Here is a 22,892-nt window from a genome sequence, read left to right on the forward strand (position 1 = left end):
GCACATCAACCACCACTATCATCACAACCTCCACTTAACAGAGACAGGTATGCAGCAGTATGTACTTCACGGAACATCGAGTGCCTGTAAGGTCTCCTGTACCAAGTGAGAGGTGGCTCGATTCTGCAGAGAATCTGGTGAGTGCATATTTTGTGTTGGAACAAGATTTAGAGTTGATCTCCAAGAAAATGCTGAAACTATGAAAGGCAAAATCAATTACAATGTAATGCAAGAAACATAACATTTTTCTTTTGGGTGGGTGGGGGTTGGGGAGGTTCACTTAAGTATGGTAGGTGGCTTACCCAAAATTCGGTCCCGAAGTGATGCACATGTAAGTTTTCTTTGCACCTCACAATTTTTAAAACAACTAATTAAGTAACTTGCAATCCTTATCACACCATGACACTGAATAATACATTTATACTTTAAGATATATTTCAACAGAAAATTATCTAGGAAAGCGCCTCTCTTAAAATTTTGACTTCTGACATTACTTTACAACGTTTTCTGTAACACTAGTATTTGTGTTAGAACCTTTAACATCCAGGACACAACATTGCATCTGATGATAGCTCCTTAGCAACCACATCATGTCATTTTTGTTTACACCCATGCATGCACACACATGGAGCTTATAAGATGGGCTGCTAACATGGGAATGCATGCGTATGTTTCCTATTCATTTCTGATGACAACACGAAGTCTTTTTGTTGAGATGCCATGCCGGCCACGCTTGCAAGAGTTGCACAACAAGTTGTAAGTTCTATTCATGTAGTTGACTCATGCCGAAGCCACTTGCGTAGCAGTGTTGGGGATTTAACCCAATTATCAACTCGACCAATGACGTCGCGAGTTTGCGACCATGTGATGAAAATCAGCAACTCCTATTGGTGAGTATCAGATAGATTACCTGCCACGCCCCCATAGTCGTAGCTATATCACTTCCTTGTTGGGCGTGTGGGACGGAGCTGTGTTGCTGCGACGCTGCAGGTTTGAACAAGTTATATTACTCTCCTTGCCACGTTTCTGCGGTAGATTTTACAGTAGCATTGTCATAAGGTATCCAAGACCATTGCTCGGGATAGGGCATGGATCTAGCTTGCAGCGCTTTGTGGCAAACGTCCATCTATGTACCCGCCTTGTTCGACCATTTTGTAGCTTTTCAAAAGAGGAACAAACTGGTTCTGGTAGACATTCATTAGACATTCCGGTATTCTGTATGCGAACGGTTCCTGTTTCGTGTCATTCTAACACTAACCTCCGCTGATGCCTGTAAATGCCATGTCATAAGTATAGAGACCCTTCTTATGACTTTGTTGTGTTGTATAAACTAAGGATACCCTCAAGAAAATTGCAAGTGATTGCATGGAACCTGCTAGTGTTTAATAGTTCAAGAAGAACATAACACAACTTATTTCTTGACGGGAATCGGTAATTTTATTATCCTAAAAGTGAACAAATTGTCAGATCTTCAATGACCCATCTATTCTTGCAGAACTGTTATATTAAATCATGTGGCAGATCAGCATGGCTTAGTAGTTAGTAATCTTATCATAAAGCTCGATGACGTCAGTGTGACGTCAAATGTTTTTCACCCCAGACTATTTGCTTTGAGAGATTTTTAAGGGTGTTGCATATGTTGATGCAATAGCTGTTTCACCTTGTGAACCTTGTGAAAATTCCATTAAAAATGTTTTTAAAAAGCCCCAGAGCATAAGACAAAAAATGAGGTTATCTAATTCTAAGGAGGTTATAACCTCTGTGGATTTTAATCCAAAGGAAGATCTTTTTAGGGATTTCTAGGATGGATATATAATAATAAATGATTGAATGAAAATACAACTGGGAATGCAAAGCATCAGATGTTGAGAAAATCATCAAATGTTTTCTGTAGCCATACTAATGTACTTAGAACTTTGTCTGTCAAGATCCACTCAGCTCACAAAGGTCACAGACTGACATTAAGAACTGTTCGGTCATTGACGTGCTACTGTTCATATGCAAATTATCCCCCTACATATGCCTAAAGGCTAGGGGCAATGTTTTGGTCATAACTTCACATTTATGGGGATAGCCTCATTGTCTTAAGTATGGAATATTAAAAACAGCAGATATGAATATCTCATGACCAGAGAAGGAAAGACAGATATGAATGAAATAGAATAAGCAGAAGCTTTGTGAATCAATATAATCTGTGCAATCATTATCCCTATGTCAATCTATTGATTCATACATTTGGTACAATTTTTAAGGATAAGCAATGATGCACTCCTAACTACACATGTAGTCTACTCTAGAAAATTTTGAATATTCCTAATATTATTTTCCTACAACCATCAGCTAGTTAAGTTTGAAGGAACTGGGAACATGGGGAGGTAAAAAAAAGGTAATGTTTGCCCTACCTGTACAATGTATGACAAACAGGTGATATTTGTTATTTGTAAAGACCAACCCCGCCCACGCACACCTTTGTGTAAAGACCCCTGGTCACAGATCCTGATTGTATTCAGACACAAAGGTACGGCTTTGTGCATGCCATTCCAGGTCTCTGTAGTGTGCAGTAACTGGGGAAGAATTAGGTTGGTCAAGCATCATTGGATATAGATTCAGGCCAGTTGGTACAAGGCTACCTTGGTAGGGCAGGGTTACATGTGCTAGCCTCAGATCCAGCCATATTAGCATAATTATCCTCTCCCAACTGTCAGTTGAGGAGCAGCCACACTCATAAGGCCGGATTTCAGGCTATATCAGGTGCAGCTTTGGGGTGTATGATAAAATGATATTTGTTTACATCTTGAGGTAAACTTTCTGGTATGAAACAGGTAATACCATGCAAACTAAGGTAAACCCATGGTTACTGTTGTGTTGTGTAGTATTATCTCCAGTCACTACCTTCTTTTCGAAAGCATAATTATGACAGATGTGTATAATGACAAATGTAATTTGTGTATACAATGAGATATGATGTATGTTGATGATATTTGGGGACAGAACATACATGGTAAACTACAAGCATAATCATATTTCTCCCAGGATGGAATTCACAGTTTGTTTAAATTTGTCGCATCACATTATCTGATATGTCAAAACTCTTTTTATTCCCAGTATCATAATCTGGACAACGATCAGCAACAATGACGGAGAGAAAGCAGGGTCGGTTTTCAGGAGGGAACTCGGAGGAGTCCATCTTCCGCATCCCTCCATTCTACTACATGCACGTACTGGACCAGAACCTCAACGTCACCAGGACCGAGGTTGGGCCCAAGACATACATCCGACAGGACAATGAGAAGTATGAACATTCACAGTACAATTAACATTAACCCTAAAGGCATCGAGTAAGCATGTATCAGCCCACACCCACTTTTGACATTCATTTGCGTCATCAATACGTTGAGAACTACATTTTGTACACAAGCTGTATTAATTCTTGACTACAAAAGTGTAAAGCTAAATGACAATTCTTCGTATCCAGATCAATGATAAAAAACATAACATTTTGAAGTAAAAGGTCCATGTTTCTAAAGAATTGCATGAATTTGTATACTGAATAATTTATTGTGTAATAACATTACATTGTTCTGCAGTCAATACCATTTTGGAAATGGGGTTTGATGAATAACATTTTTGAACTGGGAAACCTTGAGAAAACTTTGTTAATAAAGGTTTTTGTTCCATGATGCCCCATGTTGGCATGGCATAGGCTGGGTACAATATCATGTTCCTTTTTGGGAATTGTGCCAAATTGTAAGGGGTAACTCTTAGTGTGTAGCCTAGGAATATGATACTAAATGTGTTATGAAAAAAAAGGGTGATTTTGTATTAAAATCCCTTATACACAATACCACCTATTTTCTTCATAATAAAAACCTGACGTTGTGTATGTATATGCTTTTTGCTCAAATTTAGTCATTTAACATTATACATTATCAATAAGAAGATAAGAAAATGTTGAAAATATCTTACCAACTGACATTATTGTGAGCTGAAATATGTTTGTTTATTTTGCTGTCTCCAGAGTTGTGCTTCCTCCAGAGAAGATGATCACGGTGCCGCCGCGTCACTACTGCGTGGTGGAGAACCCCGTGGTGCGTGGCGAGGACGGCGCGCCCGTGTACGACACCAGCGGACAGGTGAAGCTGGTCCACGCAGACCTGGAGATCCGCCTGGCACAGGACCCCTTCCCACTCTTCCCTGGAGAAACACTCAAACAGGTGGGTTTATACTATATGGCACAGGACCCCTTCCCACTCTTCCCTGGAGAAACACTCAAACAGGTGGGTTTATACTATATGGCACAGGACCCCTTCTTACTCTTCCCTGGAGAAACACTCAAACAGGTGGGTTTAGAGGAAGGAATCATGAAGGAAAGCAGATGTACATGTTTTGTACAACCACAAACTACTGTATCTATTTCACCCTTCTCTTAGTCCTAAGCATAGCAATGCATTAAGCCATAGAATGCCCTGTACATTTTAAAAGTACCTAAGCACATTGGTTCTGACTAGAATTGTCCAACCAGAAGTTCTAAAGGAAGCCAGGACCAACTATTTTCTACCTGAGTCAATATGTATAATCAAAGGTATCATGAGGAACTATAAATTTGACACCCCTTTAATTTGACACTTTTGAGTACCTGGTGCCACTTAAAATCCAGCAGGGCAATGCTAAAATCTGTTAATTGCATAATTTCTGAGATGGGCAAAGTACCGATGGGCAAAGGACAACATCATTGTAATGTGATGTAGAATCACCCTTTGTCCCCTTCCCAAAGGTTGTTGTGCAAAAGATCAGAGATGGCCCGGTGAACTTCAGGTTAAAGGTTACCAGACAAAGATGATAAAATTGAACAACAATACTTGTGATGCATTGACTTACAGAAATGTAATGCAATGAAACTTTGGACCATTGGAATAATCTACTATAATCATTTACAGGTGACTAATGTCATATATGAAAACTTTTATGTCTGCAGTTCAGTATACAGTAATATCAATCATTTTTATACATTTTTTTAGACTCGTTAAAAAAAGAGAACACATTTTTACACTGGTGAATACAAATACATGTTGTATACTTTCTCCCAGCTGTCTATCCCCATTACCTACAAACTCTGTTCCAAAAGGCTCCCAGGGCAGGGAAAACATTGACAGATACATTTTGTTCATGATTGCTCCCCCTTCCAGAATGTGACGGCCCTGAAAGTTGTCTCTGCGGACACTGCCCTGAGGCTGCGGGCAGTGCTGGACCTGGAAGACCAGACTGGACAGAAGAGAGTGGCAGGAGATGAGTGGCTCTTTGAAGGACCAGGTAAGATATGCATTATGCAATAGACAGTGGCAGCAAACAGTTGAATCATTAGAAATGCTACCTTAAGAGCACTCACAAATTCTAGAAGATTTACTAAATACTTGTTGGGTATACTTTCAAACTGTGTCACAAATTCCTGCATGTAATTCAAAGATTGAGAATTGGCCTTGTTTTAATGTCCCTTACCATTGATTTCTTCTCATGTCACCACGTCTTATGATGGATCTCTTCCTTTCCAATAGGCACTTACATTCCAAGGAAGGAGGTTGTAGTGGATGAGACAGTCCGTGCGACCGTGATTCTGCCTAACCAGGCCATCAAGCTGAGGGCTCGCAAGGAGACAGAAGACCGTGATGGCAACCACAGGGTCACAGGTGACATTACAAACTCTAACTCAGATTGTTTTAACATCTCAAGACATATTGAAATCATCTCAAGATTTTGCACAAAATTTCAAGTTGTTTAGAAATAAATTCTATCATTAACGAAGCACAAAGACATCTGCAAGGATCATGATAACATGGACGGCTGTGAGGAAATATCAGATTCATATTACCGGTAAGCATATGGCTTAACAAAGTCTTTGATGCAAAAGGTTGAAGCATTAGTTCAAGAGACACAATATGAGTTTAAGATGACTGATGTTTTTACTGAAGCCTGCTGATGATAGTTCATACTATAGTTTTCCTTTTTGTCCCCGCAGGTGAGGAGTGGGTGGTGAAGAAGGTGGGAGCTTATCTGCCTGGTGCATATGAGGAGGTGGTTGATGTTGTGAACGCCTACGTCCTGACAGAAAAGGTATCTTGGAAACAGATTGTCTTCAAACTATACTTTTACTATGTTAAGAATCGTATTCGATATTTTGTATGTACATACAATCAGTTAATCTTCATATGTTAGAATTTAGATTATTTACCTGTTCTCAATCACTTAATGTATTTGACTTTGTTCACCTGCAGTTAGACCCATGGGCATGAATTTGCAATAAACTTTCATTAAAGATTTGGAGTGTAATGTCAAATAAAAACAGAATTGTGAAAAAAAATGTGACGTATGTAAGCCAATTGGTATCAGTCATTTCAATCTTGTAGCTGCAGAATTTTTGTCAGAGAATTTGTTGCTGGTTTACTTCTTTCACTCAACTACTATCACTGCTGACCATGAGTTTTCTAAATGTGTTTTACAGAAAGCCCTGCACATGAGAGCACTGCGGACCTTCAAGGACTTCAAGAACCAGACCAGAAAGAGTGGTGAGGAGTGGCTCATCACCATGCAGGACACCGAGACTCACATCCCTGATGTTTATGAGGAGGTAGGAGGGTCGAACACATTTAGCCATTGGAACTGTAGTTATGATGCATGTTTGACAAATAACATTACAAGCCATACAAATATCAACGCAAATGTGGGCTGCCTAATGCCATAACCAATACAACTGCAAAAGGCTGCCTTTCGTTGGCAAGCAAAATGTGGAAACGACCTTCAGTTAGACAGTATCTAGGACATAAAATGTAAAAAATAGAAAATATGAAAATCAAGCTGATGAGTCTAGATTCAGTGTCCATGTTTGTTTCACAGGTTGTTGGAGTGATTAACATCACAACCCTGAGCAACCGCGAATACGCCGTGATCGTGGACCCTGTAGGGGAGGATGGGAAACCCCAGTTGGGTCAGCGGAAGCTTGTTAAGGTCAGTCTCTATATTGTACACGTCTTTTCCGATAGTGAAAGAATTCCTCCTTATGTTACGAAGGTTTGACTAGCTGTGAGCTAGTTTGCATGTTTGTGTCTGAGAAAAAGTTAAAAGCATTTCCCTTATCTACATCATCAAACAATGTCAACTATCTTTCATCAAAACACTATATCAAACATTAAGCGTTTGGTGACAAATTCATAATGTGTTGAATTGTTTTTCTTCATTAGGATTAAGAAAACCCCAAGGAAAAGCTATATGTCATCAACCAAGATGTTTTTGTATGTTTCAGGGGGAGAAGTCGTTCTTCCTGCAGCCAGGAGAGACCCTTGAGGACGGGATCCAGCCCATGTACATCTTGGAAGAGGACGAGGGTCTCATCCTTAAGGCTAATGAAGCCTTTAAGGACATGGATGCTGTAAGAACAAATTTGTTGTATATGACTAATTTCAAAAAGTGATTTCAAGTTTTATCAGGTGCAATATCAGGATTTCACCTCAGCGACAGGTGTTTTTCTGTGAGGTATTTCATAGCAAGTCTGTTTTACTCAGAATGACGATGAAGAAGCTGAAGAAGTGTCGTCCGAACCTGGCGCCAAGAAAACACTGGTGACTACAGCAGCTGAATCTGTAGCTTGGCTTGAGTTTGCGGTGTAATGGCATGGAAAAAACTCATAGTACTTGACTGGATTAGTAATGGCAAATCATGTAACTCTGTTTTGATTGCTTCCAGTGTCCTTTGGGATCATCAAATGGTGCTATAATTCAATCCTGTTTGCCTGGTGTTCTTCAATTTATTTTTTTTACACTTACAGTCAAACTTTTATGCTTCATTGATTTGCCATGTTCTGCCATGTGTTTGGTGTCAAGTGATGATAAGAATTGTACAATCTCTGATTCTTTTAGTCTATCAAAACTGACAAGAATATTATAATGCCTGTAGATTGCTGTGGACTTACATTATCTGTTTAAGGTTTGTTAGTGAAAAATTGCTGTGAATCAGCTAACGTATAATCACTAACAGTGCACATTTTACCCAAGCCATTTTGATAGTGCAATGGCATGCCAATCACTGCTTGTGATTCCTGCAGCCTCCAACGTTGCACTTCTACTGCTTTTTCCATACTACTTTTGACATGCTGTTATCCATAAATAGAAATCTATCATTTTGACCAGAGAGTGAAATTTTCTTTGCAGCAGAAGGACGGAGTAGAGCGCAAACCTGGTGACCGCTGGATGATTCGCGGCCCCAAGGAGTACGTTCCCCCTGTGGAGGTTACCGTGGTGATGAAGAGGAAGGCCATTCCATTGGATGAGAACGAGGGAATCTACATCAGGAATATCAAAACTGGCAAGGTGAAAAATTTTTGCATTCGAGTAGTTGCTCTAAAGTTTTGACTGTGCTGTCCATTGTGCTGATAAGGAATCAACTAGTGGTGTAATTTTACATTTTTAATGCCATTATTTCAATTCAATTTCACTGCCACTATTAATGTGGACATTTTCAAATTTCTAGATGATACTAAAACTGTCTACCAACAGTAAAAAGCTGAATGTAGAGTATGTGCTGGAAAGAAGCTGCCATATAGAGGTGCTGCAGGGCAACTGTATTGATTGTTTTGCTTGCCTGAAGCATGACGTATGACCTTTGACCTTGCAGGTCCGTGCGGTGTGCGGACAGACCTACATGTTGGACCAGGACGAGGAGAGTTGGGCTAAACAGCTGCCACCAGCAGTGGAGTCTCTCCTCACACAGAACTTGGTGGGTACATACTAAAATTCTGCAAAGTGAAATAGTCAAACTTGAAAAGAATATTGCAGAAGAAACTGGATGACAATATCAGGAACCCAGGTGTGACATGTTCTCAAATGGCTTGTGCAGAGAAAGCCAGTTTTGCATGCATGTAGTTGGTATGACAAGCGGTTCAACATGCCAATTGTGTGCGACTGGGCAGTGCTCATTCTTAGGAACAGCTAAAGTACAAGATATAGATGGGGAAACAAAGGAATGAATCTTAATGGCAATTCATCAGGTCACTTCAAATCAGCTAAGTCAAGATGATGAAAGTTGAAATTTTCTTTCCGACATATGTGTAGGTGAAGTACACTTATCAAAATTCTAAGTGATGCACTTTACTGTCATTGATCATATTGTCTACCAACACAGGTGAGCTAATTCATTCTAATACCAGTGAAATCTATTCCTTTGTTACCCCACTATATAGGTGCTAGACTCAGGCAGGCCTGCATTCGGGTCTATGATGAACATATGCCCTGATCTAGGGGAAATTCAACAGGAAGTTCAAGTTCAAAAACAGCAGAGGTCTCAGCCTCGTTTCCGACCTGCTGAAGTTGGCATGGCTGTGCAGGCCTACTCTAATGTTGGGATTGTAAGTTTTATGGTAGAGTGTAACATGCATGGGTGCAACTTAGAAATTACTGTGGCCTTTTTTAACTGCTCTCAATATCATCTCTGTTTAAGTGTTTCCAAAATGACGAGATGTATGTGTGCAAAAAAACACATGCTTTTTTCTTCTTGCTACACACATGCTACCTAAGGTTTAATCTTGCAATAGCCGGAGTATAGCTATAGATAAAGCTGCACAGCACTAGTTTTTGCTGTACTACCAGTATGATTAATGTGGGGAGTACAGCAGACATCTATCTGCTAAGCAATCTACCATTAAGGGGATTGTAGAAACATTTAGTTGCAAGGTTTTGCTGTTCTTGTAGAGCACAAACCTCTGTGATTTATGTTAGACTCTGAACTGTTCTGATTTTCACCCCTTTTCCTATTCAGGATCCACTTGCGGATCGAAGCGACCGTGGGCCCCGCCCTCGTCCGGATCAGCCACGCGACAAAACCAAGGTGGTGACCTTCCGCGTGCCTCACAATGCTGCTGTCCAGATCTACGACTACAAGGAGAAGAAAGCAAGGTATGTGATATCCTTTCATTGCTTGTTAATGAAGCACTGAGCCACACACATAAGCTTGTGGACATTTGTACAAACTTAGTATGCATGAAATAACATTATATGTTAGATCATTATAGCTAAATATTAACCCCTGACACTCCTCCCAACTCCACCTTCACAAAAAGCAGCCCTGACAGCCAAATGGAGCACTATCGAGTTTAAATAAAGGCACAAACAAATAAGATATATCAGATGGACAGATATGAATGCCATATAGTATTTTCCATTTACAGTTATAGTTGATATTCCTCAAAAGTAGTCGTGCCTGATATCAAAGTGCTAAATCTCTGGATACCTCACTGACCATGGATTGCGGACTATATTCCAGGGTTATATTTGGTCCTGAACTGGTGCTGCTGGGTCCTGATGAACAGTTCACCCAGCTCAGTCTGTCTGGAGGGAAGCCCAAGCGACCCAACGTCATCAAGTCCCTGTGCCTGCTCCTGGGGCCTGACTTCTGCACTGACATCATCACCATAGAAACGGCTGACCACGCCCGCCTACAGCTGCAGATGAGCTACAACTGGTAGGGGATTCATGACCTGCCCATTCCTTTATAGAAAATGGAACCTTCTTGCTCCCATTATCTACCTGCTCCAACTAACTATCAAGTACATTAAGCTGAATTTAGTAGCCATTGGTCTCACCATGGTGTTCCCATATTTTCCTGCCTACAGCCTAGCTTTAACCCTCTCAGCACGAGAAGCCACTATCATGGCTTTCCCATAGGACGCGAGAAGCCACGATCGTGGCTTCAGGTTTAATTCCGGCGGGAAATTCAAACTGACTACTGTGAAATGGGAAATTTGGCAGAGTCTGCCAATCAGGATGCTTGTATCTTTGACCAACCAGAAGGGATGTAGCATTTGAGCCCTGTTTCTGAGGCCTCCAGCGTGTGTTTTGGCTTCAGTTTTCTACAGGTTTATTTAGTAAATTTAGCAGAAATGGAGACAGTTTGGTGGATAATTTTGTTGGAGGCTTACAGGAGTGATGACAGGGAAATCCTTGAGGGACAGCAAGGCAAACACCCAGCTGTTTTTGTTGAGATCAAATGAGCTGATATCACCGTGTCTAATGAGTTCTACATGCATGCTTCCTTGTTGTTTTTCTTGGGGCATAAGGAGGTCCAGGTCAGGTCAGATAGGTCACTGGTCCAAATTGACATTTTATATACTCTGATACCTGTTTCTCTACCCAAGTCATAGTAAGTGGATTTATTTGACTCCCTGATATGTGTAGAACATCCAGAAAAATAATTTGCCATTTAGCACAAGGCATATTCATTATTTTAATAGTACAACTACAGGTGTGGGGAGGGGGGCACAACTGTTTATTGGGGTGAACATTTGTTTATCAACACTGAACTTATTTGAAATCATGCTTTGATTTTTAGTTTTTGGTCATTCTAACAGCATACCAGCATTGTGTATGTATGGTTGAGTATTTCTACATAGTTTCATGATAAATGACACAAAAAACTCAGCCCCTAGCCAAATGTTTTCTTTTGTGAAACTTTTTTTGGGAGTGTTGCAAATGTGTTTTTGAGTGGTTTCCACGACGATTGCTGTCCTCAGATTGATGGTACGATATTTATTTTGCTTGTTTTGGAAAGGCCATTCTGTGAGCTTTCCAGCAATATATAGTTTTCCTAGTCTACTCCTTACATAACAGCTGTAATAATAATACACAAAAAGTACTAATTGACACCTGTATAGACTGGAATTATATGTCGTATATGGTATACAGGAAAAAATTTTATGACGTGTTGAGAGGGTTAAGCTACTAATGATTGGTCTCATCTCAGTGTTCTTTTCTTGTGACCTCCAGGCACTTTGACGTCAAGGACAAGACAGCAGATGGCAAGAAAATTTTCAGCGTCCCAGACTTTGTTGGTGATGCCTGCAAAGCTGTTGCCTCCCGTGTCCGTGGTGCTGTTGCAGGTGTTCAGTTTGATGATTTCCACAAGGTACTATAGGTCAGACATCGAAGTTAGGGCTGCCCATTGACAAGCATGTTGAAATACACTGAATGAAGGCTTCAAAAAAGTACTAACCCATAGTTCAATCTTTAAAATTCTTCTCCACCAGAAAGTCACTTGGGTCTAGTTTATAAGCATTCAAAGAAAACAGAGGGTTGTTTGGCTCATTCTCGGAGAAAAGCTCGCTCTATGAAAGAAACCTCACCTTTGACCCATTTTCCCTCCTGATACAACCAGTAGCACCCTATAACTAAAACCTGTCCTTACACCAGCTGAACTGCTGAACTGAACAAATTTTGACCCAAACAGGAAAGCTTAGACCCTACCTGTCTCTTCTAACTCAAAAAGTCTCCAGATTGGGCAAAAATTTTCAAGGAAAAGAAGGATTTTCAAGGATTTTAAGTCACACCCAAATCGTCTTCCCATTTTTTGCCCTCTACCGCGCAACGCAACTCTGACGTCAGCCCTACTGGGTACCCGAATAAGGGAGTTGAGGAAAAATTATTATCCCAGCTGATACAGGGAGGGGATGCGATAGTGTTTCCCAAAGATGAACTGTATTGATTGCTCCCTTGGGAATTTAGAGCCAAATCTATACCCAGTGCACCACAGCTTACCCCATGCAATAAGGCATGTAAAGCAGTGGGGTAGTGTACCAAAAGTCATGTGACTTTTCCAAAATCCATAGGTGTTTATCTCTTAGCAAGTCTTAATAACTACTAACCATAGTCAGTTCTACATCTCTGATGTAAAATTGCAACTTTTCAATAGAGGGTTTTCTTTTTTTACAACTTTTTTTACTAGTTTTCATACAATGCTGTTTCAATGAAACTGGCAAACTGTACACACAAAACACAACATTACACAGCTGAAATGTCCCTACATACAGCAAAATCCTGTTTAATGGACTGCAAGTATTGCCCTGTACTACATTCAGGAGTATTATTTGCAATAGCTCCTCTTTTTAGGGTCTCATGGTCTCATAACACAGTAATTATCCGCGACCCCCGTCCCCAAAAGTAGTTCGGGTTAAAATAGTGCATCGCGGTACTTGCAAAGGCCGTATTTATTCTTCCGTGCACGACAGCGAGGTGGAATCTGTGGTGAATAGTAGAGGAATACATCGGCGTTCATATTGTATAAGTTGGATTACGTCGCTTTTTCGGCCGGCGGGAATTTGCGCCTTGATATGTTACCGGCACTTCCTGTTCGCCGCCTGCAGTTCCATGACCTCCGCTGGGGGTCAAATCAAAGTGTCTGTTATAGAAAAACGAGCCGGCAAATCTATGCTCATCTTCAGATATTTTGTAGCTTGTACCCTCAACTTCAACATACTAAATTCTTGTGAATTGTATCTGCACCCTACTATAGGTTTTGAGTCGTCGAACCACCTCACTTTGGGGTCCTTAACCATGTAAATCCCCATACCCGAAAAACTGTGTTCTGAGACCTTCATCCACAGCGTGAATTCCCCAGGGACGGACAAGCACATTAAATTTGACCGATATGTTGGTAATTGACCTCGGCTGACTTGAACTGTAACATTTTTGTTACCGTCTGACCCGCCGTTACCATGGCAACGGCCGCCTAGACCGTTCCCTATGCTTAAGTATAGGACTTAGTGCGGTCTAAAGCCCGCTCGACTCCCCCCCCCCCTTTTTCCGCCCTAAAAAAGACAAACCCCCAACCCCAATCACTCAGAACGGTAGAATGTGGTCTGGCAAGCTCCTTATAACAGAAAAAGTCAACCAGAATATCAAGTTTGTTGAGATAATGAGACCAATTGGCGGCCCCTCAGATAGTCCTTGTACAGTGCCGACACCTGTGCTAGGCGCCAAAGTGCAAAGTTGGCCATATCTCAGGAACCATTTGGATTTCTGCTCTAAAATTTGGTACGGTTTTGTATCTTGACTAGTTTTATTGTATGAACGTAAAGAAATCCAAGGTCAAGTTGGCTTAAGGTCTCATAACACAGTAATTATCCGCGACCCCCGTCCCCAAAAGTAGTTCGGGTTAAAATAGTGCATCGCGGTACTTGCAAAGGCCGTATTTATTCTTCCGTGCACGACAGCGAGGTGGAATCTGTGGTGAATAGTAGAGGAATACATCGGCGTTCATATTGTATAAGTTGGATTACGTCGCTTTTTCGGCCGGCGGGAATTTGCGCCTTGATATGTTACCGGCACTTCCTGTTCGCCGCCTGCAGTTCCATGACCTCCGCTGGGGGTCAAATCAAAGTGTCTGTTATAGAAAAACGAGCCGGCAAATCTATGCTCATCTTCAGATATTTTGTAGCTTGTACCCTCAACTTCAACATACTAAATTCTTGTGAATTGTATCTGCACCCTACTATAGGTTTTGAGTCGTCGAACCACCTCACTTTGGGGTCCTTAACCATGTAAATCCCCATACCCGAAAAACTGTGTTCTGAGACCTTCATCCACAGCGTGAATTCCCCAGGGACGGACAAGCACATTAAATTTGACCGATATAGTAGGGCACATTATGATTGACAGGTCCTAATTGGTAAGGCATACAATTACATGGGACTAAATCATCATCAAGTCCATCATTTTCATTGAATTCATACCACTTTTGTAGTAATCTATGCTATCTGAGTTATTCCTGACAGCTTCCAATACATGCATGCACATACTTTATGCTGCAAAAAATCACAAAATATCACATTTTTGCTACATTTTTGGAAAATTCATGCACAAAACTGGGTCCACACTTGACAAAACCTCTTGTATACGATATTGCAACATGGTTTCAGCAAATCTGAGACAGCTATATGGTTCAAAAGGCCTCAAATGCAAAATGGGGGTGGGGGGCAGTACAGGTCAGACATCGAAGTTAGGGCTGCCCATTGACAAGCATGTTGAAATACACTGAATGAAGGCTTCAAAAAAGTACTAACCCATAGTTCAATCTTTAAAATTCTTCTCCACCAGAAAGTCACTTGGGTCTAGTTTATAAGCATTCAAAGAAAACAGAGGGTTGTTTGGCTCATTCTCGGAGAAAAGCTCGCTCTATGAAAGAAACCTCACCTTTGACCCATTTTCCCTCCTGATACAACCAGTAGCACCCTATAACTAAAACCTGTCCTTACACCAGCTGAACTGCTGAACTGAACAAATTTTGACCCAAACAGGAAAGCTTAGACCCTACCTGTCTCTTCTAACTCAAAAAGTCTCCAGATTGGGCAAAAATTTTCAAGGAAAAGAAGGATTTTCAAGGATTTTAAGTCACACCCAAATCGTCTTCCCATTTTTTGCCCTCTACCGCGCAACGCAACTCTGACGTCAGCCCTATAGGTTTGATTTAAAAGGTTGTGGAGACTTGATTTCGTGTTGAGGAAAAGGAGGTGTGGTGAAAGTTTATGGTGGAATAAAGAACCAGTGCATCTAAATGCAAAAACTTTGTAAAAACATAAAACCACAGTGAATATTGACGATTTACTTTTTTTTTTCTGAAGGTTCTACATTATGGAGCATCTTTTTCTCCCTTGTGATGTTTCATAACAATTATGAAATGTAACCTCGATGAATCCAATTATCATTCCAGAACTCTGCACGTATCATCAGGGCATCAGTATTTGGTCTGGATGAGAACAACAAGGTCCGCGATGTGTGAGTAACCTTATTTGTTGTTGCTTTTTTTACTTTACTGATGTGTGCCAAAGGTACGTACAGCAACAGCTATGGAGTAATTTTGGATTGTCATTGAATAAAGGAGCTTACAGATTCAAGTTACACCTTAACAAACTGATGATAATCACTGAACATTGCCCTTTGTCTGGTACAGTTTCAAGTTCCCCCAGAACAACCTGGTGATCACCAGTGTGGACATCCAGTCAGTGGAGCCCGTGGACCAGCGCACACGTGACTCCCTGCAGAAGTCCGTCACGCTCGCCATCGAGATCACCACCAACTCCCAGGAGGCCGCAGCCAGGCACGAGGCCGAGCGCGTGGAGCAGGAGGCCAAAGGTCGCCTGGAGCGGCAGAAGATTCATGACGAGGCAGAGGCGGAGAATTCACGTCGGGATCTGCTGGAACTGCAGGCCAAAAGGTTTGTAGTTTTTCCTGTAGTGTGAAAGCTTCTTGATCAAAGCTGGTGTGTTACGATGAAGGGCAGTTACACCGGCTATACAGACTGATACAGATATAGAGTTAGACTCTTGATTCAAGCCTGCATAAATGTTCACTACTATTGTGTAGCATCTACCAAGTTGTCAATGATTTTTAGGATTTGTGTTTCCTTGCACAGTGTGCCTGACTGTTACTGCTCTGATTCTTTTCATGGCAGCTCTGTTTATAACAATTAAATAGAATATCTGTTTTTGACAAAAATTTAAACAACATACACACAACTAAAGTTCAATTAGCTTGGGGAAGCTTTCGAGACAAACTCTGTCTCTTTGTCAACCCGAAGATCTCATCTAGGAGTTCCTCTGTCACATTACGGTTGAGACTATTTGATATAAATGTGTTTTCTTCCTTCCGTAGTGCTGCTGTGGAGAGCACCGGCCAGGCCAAAGCGGAGGCCCAGTCTCGCGCTGAGGCAGCCAGGATCGAAGGCGAGGCAGCTGTTGAGCAGGCAAAGCTCAAGGCACAGGCCTCAAAGATTGAAGCTGTAAGTTTTTACTACTTAGGCCATCAAAACCTTTTTTTTTTAGTTTTTAACTGTCATTCAACACCTCGAATTTTTGGTCACACATTCGTCAACCTTTATCGGGAGTGGTGAAGGTATACATCCTCGAGTAAAGAATCGTAGATGCCTGGAAGCGGTATTGGCCCCCGTCTCTGTTAAGTGTCAGCTGGTGTGCTCTTATGTATATGGCCTCCTTTAGGCCACACCAATTTTATTAGTTGGTTCTCGGAATCGCCGCTTCAAAAAATCTCAAAATGAAAAAAAAAAAAAATTAATTTTAGCCTCTGTCTACGTCCCAGACGTGTTGCCAAAAATGAAACTGGAAAAAAAAACCCTGAAGGCTGCAGTTTTGTAAAATGTTGCTAGATGTCGCTAGCAGTTACTTGGTCATGTGACGTATATTAGCCAATCAAAAAACATTTTCTGTTTATTATGAGAAAATGGCGCCTTAGCTGAAAAAGACAAGTTCTGACGGGCCGCTGGCATGGCCGGTGGATTTAGTAGATAGAGTAGAGTTAGAGTTAGTAAAATAGAGTAGAGAGTACATCAGTAGGGGGAGAGATGTCTGTGGAACCGAAAAAGCCACTATTTGTGGTATGCAGAGTTTTCAAGGGTGAGAACAAACTTCTGGAACTTGTCCCAGCTTGTTAGCTACAGCTACAGTATTGCCATTTTTGTTTGTATTTCAAGAAGATGAACATTGTTGTACTCAGTAGAACAGCTGGGAATTATTGCCAGGCACAGTTTCAAGTTCATGTATGAAAGTTGCTAGAGTTCCCCATGGCCAAATTGGAACTTGTTCAAGCTGGTTTCAGCTACAGTATTGCCATTTTTTTTTTTTTTTTTTTTTTCAAGAAGATGAACATTGTTGTAAGTAGAACAGCTGGGAATTATTGCCAGGCACAGTTTCAAGTTCATGAATAAAAAACAAAAAAAATGAATACTGCAATTTCACTGTTTTCTGTCCAATTTTAAGAGACAAAGCAGAATTGTACATATCATATACTGACATTTGCCATTCTGTTAAAGAAATCAGTAATCTTCTAAAATAGGTGGAAACAAGATCATAGTCTTTGAAAATAGCAATATATGTTGCAGTAGTGTAGTGTCTCTGTTTTGTTTCTCAGTATGACAAGACGGCCCCCCAGTTCTGGCTTTCCTGTCAGCATTTTTTTTTTTTTCGCCCTGTCGCTTCATATTTTTCATGAAAAAATCCGAGAACCAACAGATTAAATTGGTATGGCCTTACCCCCCTCACGAAGTAATCTGTGTTGAATGACAGTTAAAAACTTGAATCATACCAACACACATTAGCTTCATGTGAACACTTTATCTTAAGAATGACATCTGTTGCATCTGTAAAAATATCACGTTTCAATGGTCATTTACTAACTGTAGCAGTTTACACCACTGTCTAAAAAATATCAGCCTAGTGAGTGCACTAAATTTGATCACATCTTGATTCTGTAGGAATCTGAGCTGGAGCGCCTGACTACAGCACGTGAGGCCGAGCTCAAGTACTTGCGGGAACAGAACGACATGGAAGTGGCTAAGCTGAGGGAAATGGCTGACATTGAGACACAGAAGTTCAAGAACCAGGTGGATGCCATCGGCGCCCAGACTATCCAGTCTATTGCCCTGGCCGGTCCGGAGCTACAGGTGAGGGTTTTTGTGTGCTCCTGCCCTTTGTTATCATGTAGAGGGTATTTTTTTCTTTGGCTACATATTTGTTTACATGTGGACAATGGTTTGAGGTTGTAGCTGTGCCTAATATTTGGTATGACATGGGTAGGTCTTGCAATCGCAAAGATGCACCACATTTTTTGGCCTTCGGGCAGCTTACCATGTTTTCCTTTGCCTTCTTTTTTTGTCATACAAAAATCTTCTTCTGGCTTGACACACTCTACCAGGTGGTATAATCATCTACACCATCACTGAACATGTTTTTTACCCATCCACAGGTGAAGCTTCTGAAGGGCCTGGGCCTGACCTCTACCCTGATCACAGATGGCTCTTCTCCCATCAACCTCTTCAACACTGCAGGGGGTCTGATCGGAGCCATGGGCGGGGAGACCAGGGGCCCTATTTCTCGCCGCCGCCACTCCGATTCCTCTGATGAGTAGAAAGCATGGATGAACCCTCGTAAAATAGTTTTATAAGACATGTAATGCTGCAGTAACTGTTGAGCTCCATGGAGGTGTATGAAAATGGTTTGTTACTTTACCACAGAAATGAATACTGGATAGAATGGACTTTTTTTAAAGAAATACTTTCAAAAAGAACTTGGTGGTAAAGAGGGAACAGAACACCCTTACCAATATATGGCTGCAATCCCTACCTATTGGATAGGGGAGGGGATAGAACTGTATATTTGAAGTGTTTCTTACATTACTCAACATGTACAATGCAAATGCTGTGCTAGGGAGTTATCAAAGTTAGGGAGGGGGCTAGAAGTAAAACCATTAAAAACTATGGAAGAGAGACCTGTGCAGGATGTGTGTTTTTTCACTCCAAGAAACAAGTCCGAAATAGACTTAAACATGCATAAGGCAGCTGTATTTTGACCACCAAAGAGATGTACTGTAAGTAAGATACTAGTACTATTGATAATCCCATTTCTATGGTGAAAAGTGTTGAAGAAACATAAAAAACAAAAAAATATGCACCAATCTGGCTTATGTCGTGTTGTTGATATTCTATCATGATTGGGTGGAGTGTGGTTCTGATGATATGTAGGTTTGATGTAAAACAAGTTGGCTGTCACTGATAATTGTTCTACTTAATATGTTTATATGATAAAAACACCACAAATGATATAAAGTTTTGAATAAGTAGATTTATATTGAACAGCTTATCAAAAGTCTTCAGATTGAAATTATAGGACATGTATGTAACACTGCTACAGATCTAGTTTTAGAAGCTATTCCTTGCTTCTTTGTGCAATATTACTACGGTGTTAACTTCTGCACTGTATTACTTTTTCTACATTTTGTACTTTTGATAGTGGTTTTCTGCACTTTTGCCAGTCATTTAAGATACTTTTTTGTGCAGGTTGATTACATTTCTGTTTCTGTAAGTTCAAGTTCAACAATGTTCTGTTTATCTTGACAATAAAGCTTCACAAAAGAAAGGCATATCTTGTCTTCATGGCAATAGTCATGATAAACGCTGACCATATGCAACTAAAACTTTGGTATAGTTTGATAAACGTGACGTTATGGAAAAATAATATACATAACTGCCAACAACAAAATGCAAACATGTATGACCCACTAAATGAAGATGTTGCTTACAAAAGGCATTAGGCTGTGGTAAGAATTGGCAGCTTTCTTTTAATTCAGTATAAAGATTTTCTCTATTTATATTGAGACAAAACAAAATGTTGACAAATCCTGTGTTGTTGACTTGAGACTTGAAGACTGCCAGAGAATTTAGGATATGTCCAGAAGTTGTTTATCATTTTTACATATACATCTTAACATCATAGTAATACTATAACTCTGTCATGAGAAACCATTAGTCAGTGGCAATAACAAGGTCCAACCACAGCCTGAACATTTCACCAGCCCTCGTCTCCGTCAAGTGAGGCTTCTGAGAGTGTCGGGAGTTCAACAGTGCCTTTCGGTCTCAACAACTCCGGAGTGACGGGTCTGACTAGTAGCGGAGGTGCGTTCGGGTCTAAGGAGATGGAACTTCGTGGTGAAGCGAAGGGGCCGGCCTCAAGGCCCTTCCCGCCAAAAGCATGGTCACTTGCTGATCTGCATACGAAAGATTAAACGTTTTGATAAAAAAAGTCCTCTTCCTCGGACTTCCAAACTATGGAACTCTCGATGACAACTATTTGCCTCCTGTATGCAATCTACAGGCTTTCAAAACCAGTGTTCACCTCAAAATGATTTTCATCATGCATTATATTCATTGTGTAGAAGTGATCAAATAGCATTGCATTAAACAAAACCGTTAGTTTGGCAGTAGGTATCGTAAGATTTAGGATTCAAGTGTTTTGTGTTTGTAGAAATATATCTCTGCGTCCAAAGCAAAACCGATATCTCTCATAGTTTGTAGAGAAATAAGGAAAACCATTGAATTTATTGTGCGTACTTGCCCCATTGGGCTAAGTATAGGTCGCAAAATATTGCTTACGATATATTTTGTACATTCCAGCTAGTCTTGAAAACTCTGGATACAGAAATTTAGTATGTGAATTTGCCTTCTTGTCTATGTGTAATCATCGTGCCATGGATATATAAAAGAAAATATTGCAACGTTACATTTATAGTTTTGTTTGTTTCCCCCTTCCTTGCCCCTGAGTAGTTATGTTGGGTGGCAAAGAAAAAGTATGGCAAGTATATCTAAATGCTAAAGAAATATTAATTTGTCACTATTGCTTTTAGTGTATCGAGTAAAAACAAGAGTCGTTTGTGCGTACCCTTCATCTTGTTCTTCGGCGATTGCGGCCACCCCTGGAGCAATGGAAGACCGTCTTCGAGACCTCCTTCTCACCCTGTTCATTCTTTGCAGTTCCTCCTGTGCGGAGATAGGGATATCCTCGTCTTCGTCCACCATCACTGTGATCATCGGAGTTTGTGAAATTGTTTCTGCCCGTTTTAATAGATGAATAGAGGAGGCTCGTTTTGAGATCGTACATCCCATTTTGATCACGTGTCGGCAAAAGGTTTGTTGACAAGTCTGCCCATGTTAAGTCCTCAAGATTTTCTTTTGGGGTCGTTGTGCCCTTGTGGAATGTTTTGAGATGTTCGCGACTAAGGGTAACAAGTAATGCGCTACACTGTTTCGTCATATTTGTTTGTGACGTTTTGAGACATGTTCCGTGGAAAACTAATCTTCAAGCAGATGTTGGGACGAGAATCAGTATCTAACAACTACTTGTTGGAAACCTTTTTTCGATAGTTTTCCTTTTGCTTCTATATATAGAGCATTAGATTTGTGAAATTCTTTATGTCATTTACAAATCGTTCTTTCGTGTGTTAATCTTCATGCAGACTTTACTGGAAGTACAAGAATTTCGAAAATCTTCTAGAATTCAAATAGCTGAGGAATTTATCCGCTGTGTTTATTCTACTACTACAGACACTGTCCTCTTGCTCAAATATTCCTCGATTATTTGATCTCAATACTCAAAACATAGTAGCGGCCGCGGTTTTCCGCAGCATGGGCTTAATACGTCGGCTATGCTATGAGTCCTTTGTTTGGCTACATTGGTTGGAAAATACTCAAAAGCTTAACCTTTACTTCAAAAGCACATGAAAAACAGAGCAAATTGTTACACATGTTAACGTTACCAATTCAAAAGTACCTAGTCGCAATTTCAGTTTTTGGCATGCGGGGAATGGCCACATGACTGTCCTTGTCAAGCTGCCAAAGTAAAATATATGGACATAATGTTGGTCTCTAGAGCTATCTTTTCAGCATAAGCAGTTGTTAATACCGTTACAACGTATGGTATAAAAGGTGGCGTTCTACGGTAAACCGACAGGGCAGTTGTTCTTGGGGTCAGCTGAGGACACAAGGGTTACCTACGGTCAACGGAGGGTCACCTCAGTTCTATGACGTCTCCATTTTGACTTCTATGACGTTCAGAGTTACCAGTCTGAGAACAAAATAAGCACGCCAAAACTTTACCAAGTCGTCTCCAGGGCCCCGATTGAAAGACGATGTTATTCCGGTAAGAACCATATTTGTTTGTCTTGCAACATCATATGTGTATGTAGCCAACCGTTACACTATCCTAGGAGAAGAATTACATGGTGAGAGTGTTGATTATAGAATGTTGACGCCTTAGCCGGTTGATACCATCTTGAAACCTTCTGACTCGCAAGTTTAAGAAGTTCAACTGATATTGATCTAGCCATGCCAGATGATATGAGGTAGAAAACAACTAAATCTATGTAACAGTTACACCGTGCAATATCGATAGTCCCTGGAGCAAGCGTATTTGTAATCGCATAGTCTTTTTAGCGAATGCCCACGAACGCCCACTCTGGAGAAGTCCGCGCTGCACCAATGAGAGTTAGTGGCATATTTCTACATAACGCCAGTTGTATCTAGTAGCAATGGGCCCTGGTGCGAAAACATGTATTACCGTATTGTATCAGTAACACGAATTTCTGAAGAGCTTGGCACAAACATGAACGAAGGACATTGTTCGATTACAGTTTTCATCATCCAGAATATATGTAATCCTACACCAAACTTTTTTCTTCCTTCGGAGAAAGATCGATGTTTTCTGAAAGCTTCTGACCACATCGTCTATTCGTCGTGAG

The 22,892-nt window shown here is 40.7% G+C and overlaps 2 protein-coding genes across 6 annotated transcripts; one reads left to right on the forward strand and one right to left on the reverse strand.

The window, feature by feature from the left end:
• Positions 1-887: 887 nt before the first annotated feature.
• LOC118425505 (major vault protein-like) lies at positions 888-19,258 on the forward strand. 5 transcript variants are annotated; one of them, XM_035834373.1, is made up of 21 exons: positions 888-990; positions 3,106-3,292; positions 4,019-4,214; positions 5,187-5,310; positions 5,553-5,684; positions 6,014-6,108; positions 6,497-6,622; positions 6,889-6,999; positions 7,295-7,420; positions 7,554-7,610; positions 8,199-8,357; positions 8,662-8,763; positions 9,227-9,391; positions 9,802-9,938; positions 10,306-10,503; positions 11,805-11,943; positions 15,523-15,587; positions 15,763-16,026; positions 16,464-16,590; positions 18,079-18,267; positions 18,570-19,258. In XM_035834373.1, exons 2-21 carry the CDS (start codon positions 3,135-3,137, stop codon positions 18,729-18,731), a joined length of 2,832 nt encoding a protein of 943 aa, XP_035690266.1. In that variant the 5' UTR covers positions 888-990; positions 3,106-3,134; the 3' UTR covers positions 18,732-19,258. The 5 variants fall into 5 exon arrangements, with proteins under 5 accessions (XP_035690266.1, XP_035690268.1, XP_035690267.1 ...); XM_035834375.1 differs by lacking the exon at positions 9,227-9,391 and having other exon boundaries at positions 889-990; XM_035834374.1 differs by lacking the exon at positions 7,554-7,610 and having other exon boundaries at positions 889-990.
• Positions 19,259-19,920: 662 nt separating this feature from the next.
• Positions 19,921-21,408, reverse strand: LOC118425507. The gene is made up of 2 exons (XM_035834379.1): positions 21,038-21,408; positions 19,921-20,366 (listed from the first exon to the last, which is right to left on the reverse strand). The coding sequence occupies exons 1-2, from the start codon at positions 21,259-21,261 to the stop codon at positions 20,168-20,170; spliced, it is 423 nt and encodes a 140-aa protein (XP_035690272.1). The 5' UTR covers positions 21,262-21,408; the 3' UTR covers positions 19,921-20,167.
• Positions 21,409-22,892: the final 1,484 nt, after the last annotated feature.

Source organism: Branchiostoma floridae, chromosome 11 (genome assembly GCF_000003815.2).
Source record: "Branchiostoma floridae strain S238N-H82 chromosome 11, Bfl_VNyyK, whole genome shotgun sequence".
Classification (NCBI taxonomy): domain Eukaryota; kingdom Metazoa; phylum Chordata; class Leptocardii; order Amphioxiformes; family Branchiostomatidae; genus Branchiostoma; species Branchiostoma floridae.

What these genes read in the sequence shown, in the direction of transcription:
- LOC118425507 (XM_035834379.1), bottom strand. Translation starts at nt 21,261, where the DNA reads ATGGGATGTACGATCTCAAAACGAGCCTCCTCTATTCATCTATTAAAA. An exon ending in GCCGAAGAACAAGATGAAGG is followed by an intron (nt 20,367 to 21,037) that starts GTACGCACAAAC and finishes TTTCGTATGCAG; the next exon opens with ATCAGCAAGTGACCATGCTT.
- LOC118425505 (XM_035834373.1), top strand. Translation starts at nt 3,135, where the DNA reads ATGACGGAGAGAAAGCAGGGTCGGTTTTCAGGAGGGAACTCGGAGGAG. An exon ending in GTGGCTCTTTGAAGGACCAG is followed by an intron (nt 5,311 to 5,552) that starts GTAAGATATGCA and finishes CCTTTCCAATAG; the next exon opens with GCACTTACATTCCAAGGAAG. An exon ending in TGGCCGGTCCGGAGCTACAG is followed by an intron (nt 18,268 to 18,569) that starts GTGAGGGTTTTT and finishes ACCCATCCACAG; the next exon opens with GTGAAGCTTCTGAAGGGCCT.